General features: G+C 39.8%; 1 protein-coding gene across 1 annotated transcript in view; it reads right to left on the bottom strand.

Annotated features, from left to right (window-relative positions):
* Positions 1-15,979, bottom strand: part of fras1 (Fraser extracellular matrix complex subunit 1) — a 281,858-nt gene that overhangs the window by 152,329 nt on the left and 113,550 nt on the right. The window contains 2 exon segments of the mRNA XM_034118256.1: positions 7,668-7,814; positions 11,279-11,422. Of these exon segments, the coding sequence (XP_033974147.1) occupies positions 7,668-7,814; positions 11,279-11,422 (291 nt within the window).

The following is a 15,979-nucleotide window of genomic DNA, read 5'->3' as shown; positions in this document are numbered from 1 at the left end:
TTCTCTCAAGCTTCTGTTACATTTTAATGTATCTCTTTCTAGCCGACCCCTTCTTCATCTCAGTGCTCAAGGGTCCATGCAACCATCTCTATAAAATGAGAAGACACTGTAAGCAAACCCTGCTGAAACACACTCAATAAAATGTACAATAATTTAAATCACAATTTATCAAGCATTAATCCCTCATTGAACCGCGACATTCAAACATTGGTAAACGTTTTAATCAAATATATTTTTGATTAAAAATAACCGCTGTCTCTTTAAGGAATAGTCATGCTGGACATTCAAATTTAGTTTTCCTGCAGATGAAGCAAACCTGCATCCATAAGCATTCCTATGGACAAGATGTATACATACACACTCCCCCCCCCCGAAAATAGTTGTGTCCAACAAGGGGATTACACGTCTTTTACCTTGCACCTCGCAGGGAAGCAATTTATTTTTTCCGTGCAGCCTGAAGCGCAAAGTTATCAGCGAATGTAATCCTAGCAGGCCAGTTGCCAAAAACCTCCTCTAAAGCCTACTCTGCATAAACCAGGGGAGGTGGAGATGAATGCACAGTCACACAGTACAGGGGATAATCTTCACTTTCTCGCCTTCTGGGACTTTAAAGAGGGGGGGGGGGGGCATATGAGATTACTGTGCTGACGTGGTTCAATGGCCCCCGAACCTTGAGTGATAAAACGAGATGTGATGAGAGATTATAGTCCAAAGACACATTATCTTGCAGTATGTAAGGGACTTCATGAATGAAATAAGAATTAAAAGCTTGATTTAAAATGTTGATTGGCTGAACACAGGTTAGTGGTCTCTCTATGACACATTGGGTTATTGATTACCTATAAAGTGGCTTAAAATGTAGTGCGTTTCGGGGCTACAGAGGACTATTAGCTCCGCCTCCATATTGTTAAATAGGTGCACATAATGATCGGGATGTGACCTAAAACAGTTATAAATGCATCTCTTTCATTTCATCTCAAGTGATGTTTTTAGGAGTTGAGGTGTAACAAGGTTGAAGTATTTGCATATGAAGATGCAGATCCCTTTGAAAATGTCTTCTATATAACTTTTGGGAGTTCAACATTATGTCATAAACTACTTCCTGCCCAAAAGTGATATTAAAATGTAAGAGATATTAATGGTGACGTGTAGTGGACATATTCTACACTGGAAATCGTGGCAGGAAGACAGTTTGTGCTACATGCTAATGGTGTTTATCTCCCAGAGCCATAAAAGACAAGTGGGCAATAACGTATCGGGAAAGTGGGTTGAAGAGGACAGTGGAAAAAGGAGAAGTGGGAGGAAGCAGAGAGAATATCTTTAGCAAAACGCCTCCCATAATTATTAACAACCTGACTTTAAATACACGCAGAAGCAGACGCAGTAAAGCCTTCTGTCATGAGCCCAGAGGCATTACAGAAACCCACCGGGGCCTCCGGGAACGCACCGGCTCTGGGTGGTCCTGGTCTTCTGCCAAGATCTACTACAATGTCTCCAGCGCTTTCCAAACACCAAACACTATTAACGACTGTCAGCTCTCATCGACTCTACCTCTCTTCTACCTCTCCCTCTTTCCTCCCTTCTTTATTTCCCCCCGTAAACAAGCATTAGAACAAGAGTTCACTCAGGCTAAATCCACGCTAATAGCCTCGACCTAATCACATACTGATTTACACAGGCCCACTTTCCAATCCTCTTTTTCTCCTTCAACAGGAGAATCTGCTATGGAAACTCCAAAAGGGCTTTGCCCTCATGGCAGCCAATTGGAGATTTAAAGCTGACTAGTTACCAAGGGGTTTGTGTTGGGAAAAGAAAGTATTTCTGAATCGCTAAAACCTGGTCAGATACCCAATGAAGGCGAATTACTTTGGTGTTCCCAGTCAAATTTGCACGGTCTGTTTTAACTGGTCTTATTTGAACACAAAAAACATTTATCATCACCAAATATTATTATACACCCTTTTAAGATGTGAAACATGTCTCAGACTGCTGGTTTACATGAATACTGTAACTGCATTGAAACACTGTAAATGTATTCCAAAATTAACATGGTTGTAGATTTGTGGGCGTGTACCACCTGATTACCATATTCTAGGGATACCCAATCATTTCCTATGGTGGTCATTTTTGACGGGGAATACATTAGGTGTAACAAAGTTGACTAAACCACAAAAAAATTCACTGAAGGGGTGATCAGCAATTGTATATATGGAAATGCCTACTGTGGAGGATATCATAAGGCCTTGAGGCAATCAAATGTAAAACAATATTTATGATTATAAAAGTAGTAAATTGGTCAGATTTCACCCAAACATGACAGGAGGGTTAATTACTTTTACTGCATCATTTAATAAAATGGAATATTTGCAGGGTAGATTAATACATGAGAGGGGTATTCTACAATGGATGACGCCAGCGTGTATGCCACCAAATGAGAACAGAGGCATCGTAAATGTATAAAGTGGGATATCCACCATGGGTTTCTGCTATAGCTAGTCCTGTATCCAGTACAAAAAGCTAGATGGATGGAGGCAAGATACAAAAGACCTGGTTTTCCAACTACGGCTGCTGCTGTGTATCGAATGTAAGGCCGTTCAAGGAGCTTGTGCACTGGGAAGTCTTGAATTCCAATCCTCTTGACAATATTCATTAAGGTGTGAAATCGAGCTGCAGAACCCGGCTGTGGTTACTCTCTGCTCTCCCTCCCACTCTCCTCTCTCTACTTTCTATTTCTACCCATCATCCCCAGGAGTCACAGCAGGTCTTCCTCACTTGATGGAGGCGCTTGGCTAAACCGTTCAGAGTGTATTAGCATGCCCACAGGGGTTTAGCTCACTGAGCCACAGGTTTTATTTATCGGTCCGGGCTTTCGAGCGCTGGGAGACCTTTAAAGTAGATTGGGTTGAGTAACAGTCAATGTAGACGTCCCTTGTCGTGTATTTATCCTGCATTAAGCACCGTGTACAGGGGGATCTAAACTCCTGTCTTGCTTTATTTCACTGTTAAGACAGCAGAGAGCCTTGGTAGGTTATAAAACAACAATGCATGTGTCTTCATAAACTGAAGATTGAAAATTGTGTCTGTGACTCAGCTTAAGTGAGGTTATCATGTTAGTTTCCTTTCAAACACTAAAATGTTTTCCGGCCAAACTACCAAATGGATCCTCAGAAAGCAAGACTAATTGACTAACTAGGAAATAGGTTAAACTGCATTATTACACAGCTTAGTTGAATACTCAATTCTGATTGGTCATTTGGACATATCAGAGGTTGTTTAAACACATTATGCCTAAACACAATCCGTCTTTTCATGTAACCATCCCTACTGCAGTATGGTTCAATGTTTGGCATTTTCCCGTTCAAAGCAAGATCCAGAGAATACACTAACAGCCTGAGAGACATGTGTGGCTTTGGTAATCAAAACTACTCTTGTTTTGTGTGTATTGTAGAAGAGAATCGACGCAGCATGATGCCAGAATTCTTTTTTCTTCCCTCACCTGGGTTGCCAACTTCTATCAAGTTTTTTATGAAGATGACTCAACGCAGGAGTTTTGTTCTCCAGACAATTATAAAAATGTCAAATCAAAAGATGAAGAATGTTTTTGGTGATGGAACTAGAAAGATCGGTCCCTTGCACCTGCCTACCCATCACCTCTGTGCACTACGCAAGTCTTAAAGCCCTGATTGGTCGGTGTCTATTGTGCAGTCTGCCATGTTGCCAGTCCTGACACAATAGACATTTCAGAAGGGCAAAAATGTTCTGTACACAAACAAAGGAACAGGTGCATTCAGAGGAGAGCAAGACAAAAATGAGTCATTTTTGTAAGATGAAATATTTTGAATCAGATGAAGATGATATTTTGTTCTTCCCCTTGCAAGTAAACCCCCGTTCTCCAAAGTATGGATGAATGTTTGGCTTCTGATTGTATTGCCTTCACTTGAACTAGTGGAAATTAGACAGGACCATAAGACAACCTAAAGACAATAACAGAGGGATTTGACAATATAAGCTATTTTCTTTATTAGTAAAAGAGACTTTCTGTTGTTGTCCTGTGGGTGTTGGGTGATTGACAGGAGGCAGAGAGTGTAGCTTATTGCAGCAGTAATTATGTTGAAACACACCCGGCTTCACTTGAGTGAAATAACAATAAAACGGCAAACTTAAGCCAAAAGCCAATTTAAGACTCTGGAATTTCCAAGTCCATTAAATGTTCTTCTCTTTTTTTGTGCAAATTGGTTTTTATAATGTTCTTTTGAAAGACTATGTGTGCAGACAATAATCGGGAGAGCAGGGAGGAGAGAGCCACATATTGGAAGAAAGGTACAAACAAACCACTTCAAAACATAACTTCATTGAACTTTTCCACACAATTCTGCAGGGAAGATAAGTCCAGCAATAGTCCAGCTAGAATGCAATAAAACAGACTTCCTAGAACCTATAGTCAGCAAAGCCACAACACTGTAATACTCGGACCCCCAGAGAATGTGCCTACTTACGTCACATCTTAAAATATTCAGTTACAAAATCCACTCAACTTATCCTGAAACAATCCTCGGGAAACAAGACACAGAGAGAATATGAGATTGCGATTTACCAACTGTGGACTGTGAAGGCACTTTCTGCCCCAAAGCCAATAGTTTGAACTGAAAGTGGTTGGCAGGAAGATGATATTTATATCTTTCAGATGTCAGAATGCGATGGGATTAGATAACAACAATAGAAAGAATTGGAGAAAACAAAGGATCGTAAAATATTCAAGAGAGGACAGCTTGAAAGACAAAAGAAGGACTTCCTTTTATAAAAAAAGAGAAAAATCCAGCATTTGATGTAAAATATTTCAGATCGTATGAAGTTCGTTATACATATATTTTCTAAGACAACGTTTTTTCTTTCCAAAATGAAATCATCAAACATGTGTCCTTAAATCTTTAAAGATGGAAAATAGATTTCCTTTAGTGGTTAGATATATAGTAGTGTCTGAAGAGAGCCAATTTAGTTAATAATGTGAATGTAACTCTCAAACTATCATGAACCAACCGAACAAACCTTATCCCTCTCATCTCAACCTTAATTTAGCAAATCTTCCAGAGAAATTAAACACTAGCTAGACTGCCTCAGAACTACTGACTACCCTGCCTATACAACTCCAGATGCCACTCCCACTACTCTTGCTGAGTCATACAAATGTTGATGGCCGTCGGAGATATTGTATATTGTCACCGACATTATAGCTGTGTATTATAGAGCATTACACTTTATCCAAAATAACACATTTTGGACTCATAATAGGTTTCCACTCTCCGTTTGGATGGACACCCTTGCAGAAACAACACATGGCCAACTAATTTACTCACTAATGTCCGGAGAATGGTTTAACCTCTTAAGCCCTGAGCCTGTTTTTCAGGTCTCAGGCTCGAAAATGACATTCCCAGAACAAATGACCATATCTTCCCTTAAATTAATAATCTTTTTTCTCAATGTAATGATAAACCTGTGAGTTGGATGTAGAAAAGTCAGAATCAATATAGATGTTTTTTATTTTAAAGAAAATTCAGATTTTACATAGTAAAAAACTGTAAATTATAGTGTCCGTCCAAAAATTATTTTTTACTTATAGTGAAAACTACCCTTGGATGATGGGTTAGTAGACTAAAAGCTTTAGGAATCCAAAGTACAACATATAATAAGTACCCTGTATCAAGATTGATGCAAAACAAGTGAAATTTGACCTTTTTAGAGAGATTTTGCCAAAAAAACCCACTTCTGGGGTCATTTGGGTGGATTTGACCTATCTCTGGCCCCCCTTGGTCGATTTTGATGAATGAAATCTCTTTATAACCGCTAGAGCCAATGGAATCGAGGGAAAGTTATATACACACCAAAACGTTAACAAATAAGGAGCGAGAGTGACGCGTTACCAAAACCGGAAGCTGCATACACTCTGGTGGCTACCATTAGCAGCTAACTTTTCCGCTCCGATTTTTACATAAAAAATGGAATTATGGATTATAAATAATTTCTTCAAAAGCACAGGTACATTATCAACCTATGGATCAACAGTTATAGCATTTTTTTTTTTTCGTTTTAATGCCATTGAACATGTCTTTTGACCTAATTTACAGCTACGGTGAGACGATCTGCCGTAAAAGCTCCGTAAAGGTACGTGTTGTGATGTCTGTGTTTGCTTCCCCTGTCGCAAGTTCGGATCGCTCAGTGATGATACTATACCTAAATAATCAGTGGAGTCTCAGCTTTAATCGGCTATATTGTATGTGCAGCTACGATAAGTAATAAGGGTATTTTTATCTTGAATTGTGTGCCGCAGTGCATTAGAATTGTTTCGCTCAGGGGTCATTTAGACCCTTCTTATGAGACTTGTGTTTTGTTTTGGTAAAAATGGTTCATATCTTCAGTTAGCTGAGATTCTTCCCGTTAATCTGGTGCTACACATTAATAGTTTCATAAATGTTAAGAAGCCCTGAGACATTATCTCGAAAAAAAACGGTGGGAGGGGTCCAATGGGGGGACCGCCGTGCTTAAGAGGTTAAAGGTCACATATTATGCAAAATCCACTTGTTCATGTCTCTTCTACATAAACATGTGTCCTCTCTGTGTAAAGAGATTCTGAAAGTTTCAGGAAAAAGATTCGCTCACTTTTTGTCCTGATCCATTTATATAAAAACCTGTCTGAAAATGAGCTGATCAGATTTTGGCCGCTTTATGATGTCATAACGTTTTTTTGGCTTGTGTAACCATTAGCCAATCACCAACCAAGGTAACCCCCCCACCTTATCACCTGAATCTCCTCCTAGAGCACCATTGTGTTCTTTCTAACCAAATATCTCTCAGAGGGGTGTGGGGAGGGGCTCCTTATTTTCATCTAAAGTAACAGACAGAGAATCAGCCCTTTTGAAACAGGGCTGAAACAGAGGGGATTATGGGATGCTACAATGATCTGTTTGGTATTTCGAGCAAAGTACTTCAGAGACATGTTTTGTATACATCTGAGACCTATAATATATTGATGAAAAACAATATAAAATGGGACCTTTAAGGCTTAAAATAAAGTCTTGTGTTCCACTGGGAGATTTCAACACGTGTGCCGGACATAGGTAGCCCTGAACAAAAACCCTCCTGTTTGCTATCTTGGCTCAAAAAGGTGGAACAAGATTCATGAAATATGATATTCTGATATCAAGATCATAGATATCAAGACTGCTGATCTTCCCTCACAGACAAAACACCCACCTGTTTCAACTACACCTTGGCTGTTATACCTAACACAAAAAATGAAGTACTTAAAATATAAGCTTATACAGTATGAAAGTAATTCCCCAGCACTTACAATGGGTTGGGTTGTTTAAAGCGAATGTATCTGCTGCTTTCTTGCTGTTCTGAGTTTGTATCTTCAGGTTTTTTTGCACTGTAATTTACTGGATAAAAGCTTTGGCTGAAGTTAAAGTAATGTTATATAATGTGTTGTTTCAGATACATTTCTTAGGTCTCTCTTGATCTCAATGAGACTGCCTGTATAAATAATGTTTAAATAAAAGTTATTCTGGAATTGCGTCTTTCCTAGTGTGACCTTCTCAGTTTGAATCCGAGCCAAATCTACATAATGACCTCCAAGTGTTATCATAGGTCACACAAAGGTGTTATATACTCACGGCGACAGTGTGTGTTGTCCTGCTGGTAGGAACCCGGAGGACAGGAAGCCAGGCACTCGCCGCTATCAGCGCTGAGCAGGGGCTGCTGGGGGCCGCAGGACTGGCAGTCCCACCTGCTGGAACAGGTGGTGCAGGATGACTGGCAGGCTGTGGAGGATGAGGAGGAGGAGGAGGGAGAGGAGGGAGAGAGGATTCTGAGTGTCAGTCACTTCAAAAACATTTATTTTGTCTTCTTATCTGAGCATTTATTAAACTGCCTATTATATCTCATAGTGGAAGGCGAATAAACCAGAGAACCTTGATGTGCAGGTCATCAGAGGGAAACCCTGTACATTCATGTCGGGGAGTTTAAACTCATGTTGCTCTAGCTGGGATGTCCCAGAGGAAACCATTGGGGGCCATATAATGGGGTTTCCCTTTCCTGTAGTGTGTTATATAGTTTTTTGTGCATGTAAATGGTCTGCAAAGGCTATCATCTCTGTGTTACTTCCAGAAGGAGTTACTCACACAACATCCATTTGATTCCTTTGTTTTCTTCCGTAAGATAATGGCATCACTATGTAGCAATTGCCCTTCTATTGGCTAGCACTCCGACATATTGTACGCGATAGGCTAAGGGGCGGGACATCTCTAAGCAGTTGACCTAGCAGAGCCGACAATCCAACCAATCAGAGCAGACTGGGCTCTGGTTTTAGACAGCAAACTAAAGTTAAGTAAAACAAATGAAAAATAACTTAAATTTCTATGTTTGCACAAAATATATAAATTCAAATTCCATGTCTCTTTATGTCTGTTTTTTTTTTTTACTTTTAAGGCCTCGATTCTTTTCCCATCAATTCACAAAAAATGATTTTGGGGGCCAGTGAGAAGCATGAATAAATATGAATGAATCATAATGATTTGGTCAATGCTGCATTCAACATAATATAAACCTATAAAGAAGTTGTTCACAGTTTTGCATGGTTAAACTTTTTGCTTTTTCAAAATTGGATTGTATATGTTGGGTCTGCACCTACAAAAGCAGCCCCGAATGCTGTTAGCAACAAAACCCTAGACTCTAGAGTAAATCAACTTTTTATTGATTTATTCATTTGTATCACCCCAAAGCAGAGTTATCTAAAACTTGAAAAACTTATGAAAAACGTCTAAGACTAATTTGGTTAAAGCATCACTCTAACACATAGCAAATAAATCATCCACACACTCTGTAGACGTCTATATAAGCATAATAATGGAACCGGTGCAGAAGGAATTGGAGAGAAAAGGCATATGAGGGGACTTCAACTGTTATTTAATGAGAAAACTCAAAATTGCGGAATGAAAACGAAATCCCCTCAAACCTTCCTGACTCCCACTCGCGCAGAGATAGCAGGAGTGACAACAGAGCAAATAAAGATCCCGATCAGGGGGAAGATGAGGACGATGGGGAGAAGGACAAGAACGGATTAGAAAAAAAAAGAGATTGTGAGATCGATAGACTCAAGGCTTAAGAGATGTCGGAAAATATGAAAAGAGATGTTGATGGGAAATGAGGAGAAGGGGCGACAAGAGAGGGGTCTTATCAACAATGCAAGTTCAGACGCGCAGCTTTGTTTTCATCACCCACATGCACGAAAAATTGGGTTTTAGGCTGTGTGGGATTAATGGAGGAAAGTGGAGCGTTTTTTAGACTTCTGGTGCATGATTGGATGAATGCACAGCTAATAAGCAACATTATTCAAATAGAAAAATGCATCTTTGAAAATAGATTTTCTTAAAAAAAATCAGATAATTCATAGTTGTTTTTTTGATTCCTCAGAACAAGGTAAGATACCATGACCGTTATTAACCTACCCACGTGACATCCTATTTATATGTTTTGAATAACTTGATATTCTTTAAGAAGTGAAGAATACTAAAAGCTGTCAAGTATAAAATGTTCCTTTGTATGAGTTACACATGAATACATGTTACCACTTGCCTTGTGTTTTTATTATTGAACTCTTTCAAATAGAAAAGGATCGATAATACATGTTGCATTTGTTATGCTATGTTATGCTAACATCACAAAATGGTTACTTCTAAAGGTTAATTATTATTATTAAGTCATTTATTGATTTTTCAAAATTGCAGACATATTTTAGTACATCTGCATGATGTGACATAGGAAGAGGAGACACATGTTTGCAGACATTTATGTTTGGCTTTGTTAGGCACTTGAAAAACCCAAATGTAGTCATTTTCATATTTAGTCCCCTCTAAATTGGCATCATCTTTTTGGTGACTTCTGTATTCTTGTGCTGCTGCTGTCTTTGCTTGTTGTAAGACATTTATAATCTCAGTGAAGGACCTTCCCGGTTGAATAAATTCAACAGTTAAACACAATCGACTCATTTAGGACACAAGTATCTCTCTATCTTTCTCAAAGGCACACGCCGTTAAAGATGCAGCTGCTAGCATTAGCCGCTAGACTTTAAAGTTAATACCTTTATCTGGGCCTGATAGCTTTGCGGCGATGGGGTGTGAGGTGTTTACGGCTTCATGATAGCTGTGAGCAGTACATGTCTGCCTCTAGGAGAACGGGTCAATGGGATGGTAGGGATTCAATGCAGTGAAAATACTAAAGCGATTACGGCTGTCGCGGGTCAGAGCTCGGTCAAGGTGCTTGGCTCTGGGTGCTCAAAACAAGCGCACACACTTAGACAAAGTGTGGATGGATGGATGGATGGATGGATGGATGGATGGACGGATGGATAGATGAAAGAACGGATGGAAGATAGATAGATAGATAGATAGATAGATAGATAGATAGATAGATAGATAGATAGATAGATAGATAGATAGATAATGGAGCTATTACAGTTATTCCCCAGCTGCAATGACAAAGCAGCGATTTGGAAGACCTGGAAACCTACAAATTAGCATTATATTTCCCCTTTAACTTTGGCAGTGACATAATCAGTAAAGGCAAGTGTTGTTGGGTTGCAGAAACATGCTTGGGCGCAGAACAGGAAGCTAGCACTGTCCCTGTGACGAGTAGTGAGGATCCGACCAATCAACACGCCGCATGTAGCGACAATATTTTTGTAAGGGAAGGGAGAGGGGACAAACTTTGGTCTACTGTGACCTGCCTTCCAAATTATTTATTTATCAACATCCTATTATGCGATTATTGTACATTACTTTACAGATTCAGATTATTAGCTTATACAAAATAGAAATCAACCTGGAAAAAATCTTTGAAATAAAATGATAGGTTAAGATATCCAGCAATAGTATAAAAAGTAATTCAAATTAGTTGGACAATCACTAGCTCTGATAACCGCGATGAACACATAAATGCATCTATAATCATAATCCAGTAATTTCACATAAATGTGCTTTTGCTTTCACAAGTACATTTTGATGCAAAGTACTTTTACTTTGGTAAGATTGATTTTATTGTTTAATTACTTTGTTTCACTCTCTGTGTTTTATAATGTTTTAAGTTCATTTCATTTGTTGCATTTAAATGTGTTCTGTTTATATGCAAAAAGCACTTTTCTAACTGTGTTTGAAAGGAGATCATTCCAAGGTAAGTCAATGTTTTGAGTAGGTATTTTAGTTTTTAGTTTTTCAAAAGAGCGCCTTACCTTCACACACTCGTCCCTCAGAGAAGTAGCCGGCTGGGCAGACGGACAGACAGCGGCCAAGATGAAGGAAGGCCTTCGGGTCCCTGCAGCTTTCACAATGATCCGCAGTCCCCGAGCACGACAGGCAGTGTGCGTGGCACTGGACTGGGAAACACACACACACAACATTTCATGAAAACATCTTTAAAATGCAATACATCATGTTTGCATCTACAGCAGGGTAATAAGTACTGGTAGAGTATATATGAGGCAAATGCAATCACACATTCAATGTCATGGTAATTTTATTCCATTTCTATACATGTGGATAGATATTGTTGGTGGCTCTCGAAGACTCAAAGTCTCAGAGTCATACACACATTTTGGCGTTCAATTTTATCTATCTGATTTGGCTCTGCACTGCGACTCAGTTAGCGGAGGCAGACAGATTTACAACACACACACACACACACACACACACACACACACACACACACACACACACACACACACACACACACACACACACACACACACACACACACACACACACACACACACACACACACACACACACACACACACACACACACACACACACACACACACACACACAATTGAATTTATTTAACAAATTACATCCAGTAGATTTTGCTCTACAGTCAGACTGTGTTAGCAATGGTAGAAAAGTTTCACTTAAATATGCCCTACGGGGAATTTTCCAGTACTTCTACTGTGTGCCAACAACTCCAATGGTAAATGTTTTAATGAGGTGTTTAAGTGCTTTTCCTGCCCACACTGGATCCGAAATGGTCCAACAATTTACCAACGACTTACAAGCACAAGGTAGTATCTTCAATGTGCCGACTAAGTGCACTCAGAAGTCGTTTCACACTGAAGATCTCAGTGTGTACACAGTTTTTTCCGAACCTCAAACATAGTTTACGGAGTCAGAAAGGCACGGTGATGCACAGTACTGATATTATAATTTACACTCTAACTAATTTACTCCCAAGGGAATGTTGTTTTTACCAAATGCACATTGCACACACATTAGCAACTATATAAATAATGACACATAGTTTTAGCTTCATACATCATACTCATAGTGATAGGCGGCATTAAAGCCTCCAGTATGGGGAGGCAAATAAAGTAGTGTTCAGGCCGACCCTGAAGTTACATAACTAACCCTTGACAAAATCTAATGGCATTTTTCCATTGCAGAAAATGATATCCGTGGCAAACACACGTGTATGACCCATTCTGGTTTGCAGATTTATTCACATATTAGCTAAAGCTTAAATGGAAATGCCAGACGTAAAAAGCATCATGGTCGCATGGCTGAAAGTCGCTACCTCTTAGCTAAAGGCGGACACGCTTCAGACATTCAAAAGTTAGAACTAAATGTTAACATTTCTTAAGCTTTTATCAAACACATACTTTAATATAGCCATCCAAAAAAAAAAAAAAACGCTCAACTATGTATAGGACAATTGAGCCCGGGGATGCTAAAATGCTCATAGTATTTAATAGACTATGGTGAATAGACCTCAAAAACTTTAGGGGGGTCAGAGGTCATGGTCCTGCAAAAGAGTTTTTTACATTTTAAATGTCTTCTCATCAGATCCAACTTTATGCTCACAATTGTACAAAACAATGTGGCCCTGGAAAGTGACAAGGTCTGGGGGAGCGGTACTGTAAAGCAATGACCAGTGAGCTGCGAGGAAACCTTTTTCAGTGACCATTTGATCCGCTTGTATTCCCTTAATAGCGCTGTCTATGCTCATACTTAATTTGGTATTTGAAGCAAATTAGTTTCTCTGTGTTCCCATTGTGCAAAAAGTTTGATATTCATGTGTCTTTTGACTTGGTCTCAGCAGGTCTACGTGCTTTGAATACTGTAACAGTAGAAAAAGGCTCAATCCATGGAGAAATGCATACAACCTATGCCTAGCTGCTTGGACTTAGGTAAGGTCATTGCAGCTGCAATGATGGTGCTGAAACGCAGAGAGAGCAGATACGAAATAAATCAGAGCATGTAGAACCCAAAACACGTATGAACCTGAAAATGTCATTCTTATTTCCATCTCCTTTTGGTTACCAGGGCAGCCTCTTGTCAAACAATATGCCTGGTTGCTCGCACACATGATTATACAGTGATTGCTCCATTCATTATGTGAATGCAGTAAGTATATAAAGTACTTGTGTGACTGAAGGATCTGATTAACAATAGGAGAAAGAGGAAGACAAATATAATGGAAAAGCAAAGGAGAAAAGAATAGAGATACAAAAGGGAGGGGAAAAGGGACGTTATAGAAACAAAAAGAATGTGGTGAGACTTTAGACTTAATTGCCAATAAGACTGTCAGTAAGCCAGGACATACTGTTCTAAGTATCTCTGTCTCTTTATTCCCACTACACTACCTCTCGTCACTCTCTTCTTCTGTCTCCTTTCTTCCTTACAGCTTCATTTTCTCTCTCCCATCCATTTTATTTTCATCTGCCACTCATCTCACCGTCTCCCTCGTCTTCTCTGCTATAGAGAGAGAAAAAATGGAGCTGTGTGCAAAAATAAGAGTGGGAAGGATGTTGAGTGAGACATGTGGGAGATTGAGATACTTATACTGACGGGCTTATTGGTTAATATGAATATTAGTCAAGTGTTTATCTCTCTATTCAGATGTGACCAATGCTCCTTCTGGCAGTAATGTACCAATCTCTTGAAAAACATCCTGGAAGACTCACATCTATCCTGAGCTCTTTCTGCAAATCACTCCCAAATGTTAAACACTGGGAACAAATGTTTATATTTGAATACAAACCTCCACCTGAACAGGTCATTTTTTTTCGATTTGACAACCTTAGAGTGAACTAGAATAGGATTGTTTCTACCGCTTGAGGATAAAGCAACATCTGCAGCACGAGTTAGACAATCAAACCCTTTTTGTACGAGCTGTTGTTTAGAGAATGCTGTCTTGATGCAAGCACAATGTTCTTTAATTTCTGCACAAGCATAGCGAGCCAGGATCCCTGAGGTGCAAAATTAAAAACTACTGCTGTGATTAACTGCAAAGTTAACACCAGAGGTATGGATCCAGGCGCAATTAACTGCACCCGATGACAAAATGCTCCCGTGAGAAACTGCAGATGTGTTAACATAAAGAGTGTTTCATCCCTCCCAATATTATTATTATTATTATTATTATTATTATTATTATTATTATTATTATTATTATTATATGGAAGAGATGGTGCATTGGATACAAAACATCACATATCAACTTGACTGTTAGCACAAGCTTGACCTCCAACTGAGACTGGCTCCCTGCCACAGTAGCAACTACAACCAACATTTACCAGAAGTTGGCTGGTGAATTCAAGGTAAATTAACAGTCTAAGGTGCCCTTTACACAAGAACGAAACGGCTTGTATCTGCATAGTTTCTCTTGCGTATAGCCCTATTATTTACACGAGGCCGTAACAAACGGACCCCACAAACGATAACGGGTCTCAAGGTGGATAGATTTGCAAACGAAACTCTCTGGGGGGTCAAACGAGTCCGTGTAATCGCCTCTATACGAATATTTCCTGAAAAAATAACGATAGCCCCGCCTCTCCCCACCTCTCCTGCTCACTGCTGTAGCATGGCCAGTAGCTACTGACAGTAGCTACTGGCCATGCTACAGATGTTAGTACAACATCTACAGCTCGACCATGCTACAGATGTTAGTGCAAAATCTACAGCTCCTCTACCACAACCATCAGCAACAAGTGGACATGGAGAATTACATTAACTACTACATGTTGCTAAATCCACCGCGGGGCATAAACAGAAGGGTAGCCATGGCAACATTGCTGCGGGGCTGCTCCGGGGTCTTCTTCGCTGCTTTTGGTGTATTTTGTGGCGGAAGTTACAGCGCCACTTACAGTCCCGGCATATGTACTACAGCGTGTCCAGCACTTTCGAACGGTCTCGTGTGGAAGTACAGCGCCACTTACAGTCCCGGCATACGTACTACAGCGTTTCCAGCAGTCTCGTTTGAACAGACACGTTAAATGAAACGAATGCATGTGAACGGAAGACTTTTTTGAAAACGCATACTGTGCATAAACGCAAACGTTCCCGTGTAAAGGCAGCCTAATAATTCTCATCAAAAGGCACAGCATCATTCACTCATGGAGTCGGCTGCCACATTTTCGATCATTAAACGTTTTTTTTGTTCATTTACAGGTTCATATTTGTATTGCATATGTATGTTTACATGTTTTAATGTTCATAAAGCTCTTTATTTTTCTCATACTGCCTGTGCTGCAGCAGCTCTTTTCACCCTCTGTCTGAAACCAGAGCCCAGTCTGTTCTGATTGGTTAGCTGGCCGGCTCTGTTGCGATTGGTAAACCGTGTTGGAGAGAAACTCCCTCTGGAGGGAACTTCGGTATAATAGGTTTTTACACAAAAAAAGAGACATAATTGACAGACTGTATTGTGTGCTGGACTAAAATATGTGTGTTGGATCTGGTTACAGATGCAAACATCCCAGAATCTCTCCTGGGAATCACCCTGAAAGTTGAACTGAAAGCCAAGCTCAGAGTAGGAAAGGCTTTCTGAGAATTAAGGGTATGTATGAAGCTTCCTAGAAAAAAGAGGACTACCCCTGGGACAGAGTGTGACGACACTGGTTCATGGCGCACTCAAAGTAATATTATGTATTGTTGTTGGGGTG

This window comes from Trematomus bernacchii, unplaced genomic scaffold (assembly GCF_902827165.1).
Source record: "Trematomus bernacchii unplaced genomic scaffold, fTreBer1.1, whole genome shotgun sequence".
NCBI classification, from domain to species: domain Eukaryota; kingdom Metazoa; phylum Chordata; class Actinopteri; order Perciformes; family Nototheniidae; genus Trematomus; species Trematomus bernacchii.
The sequence above is the reverse complement of the archived record's forward strand: the minus strand, read 5'-3'. Positions and strand labels throughout refer to the sequence as shown.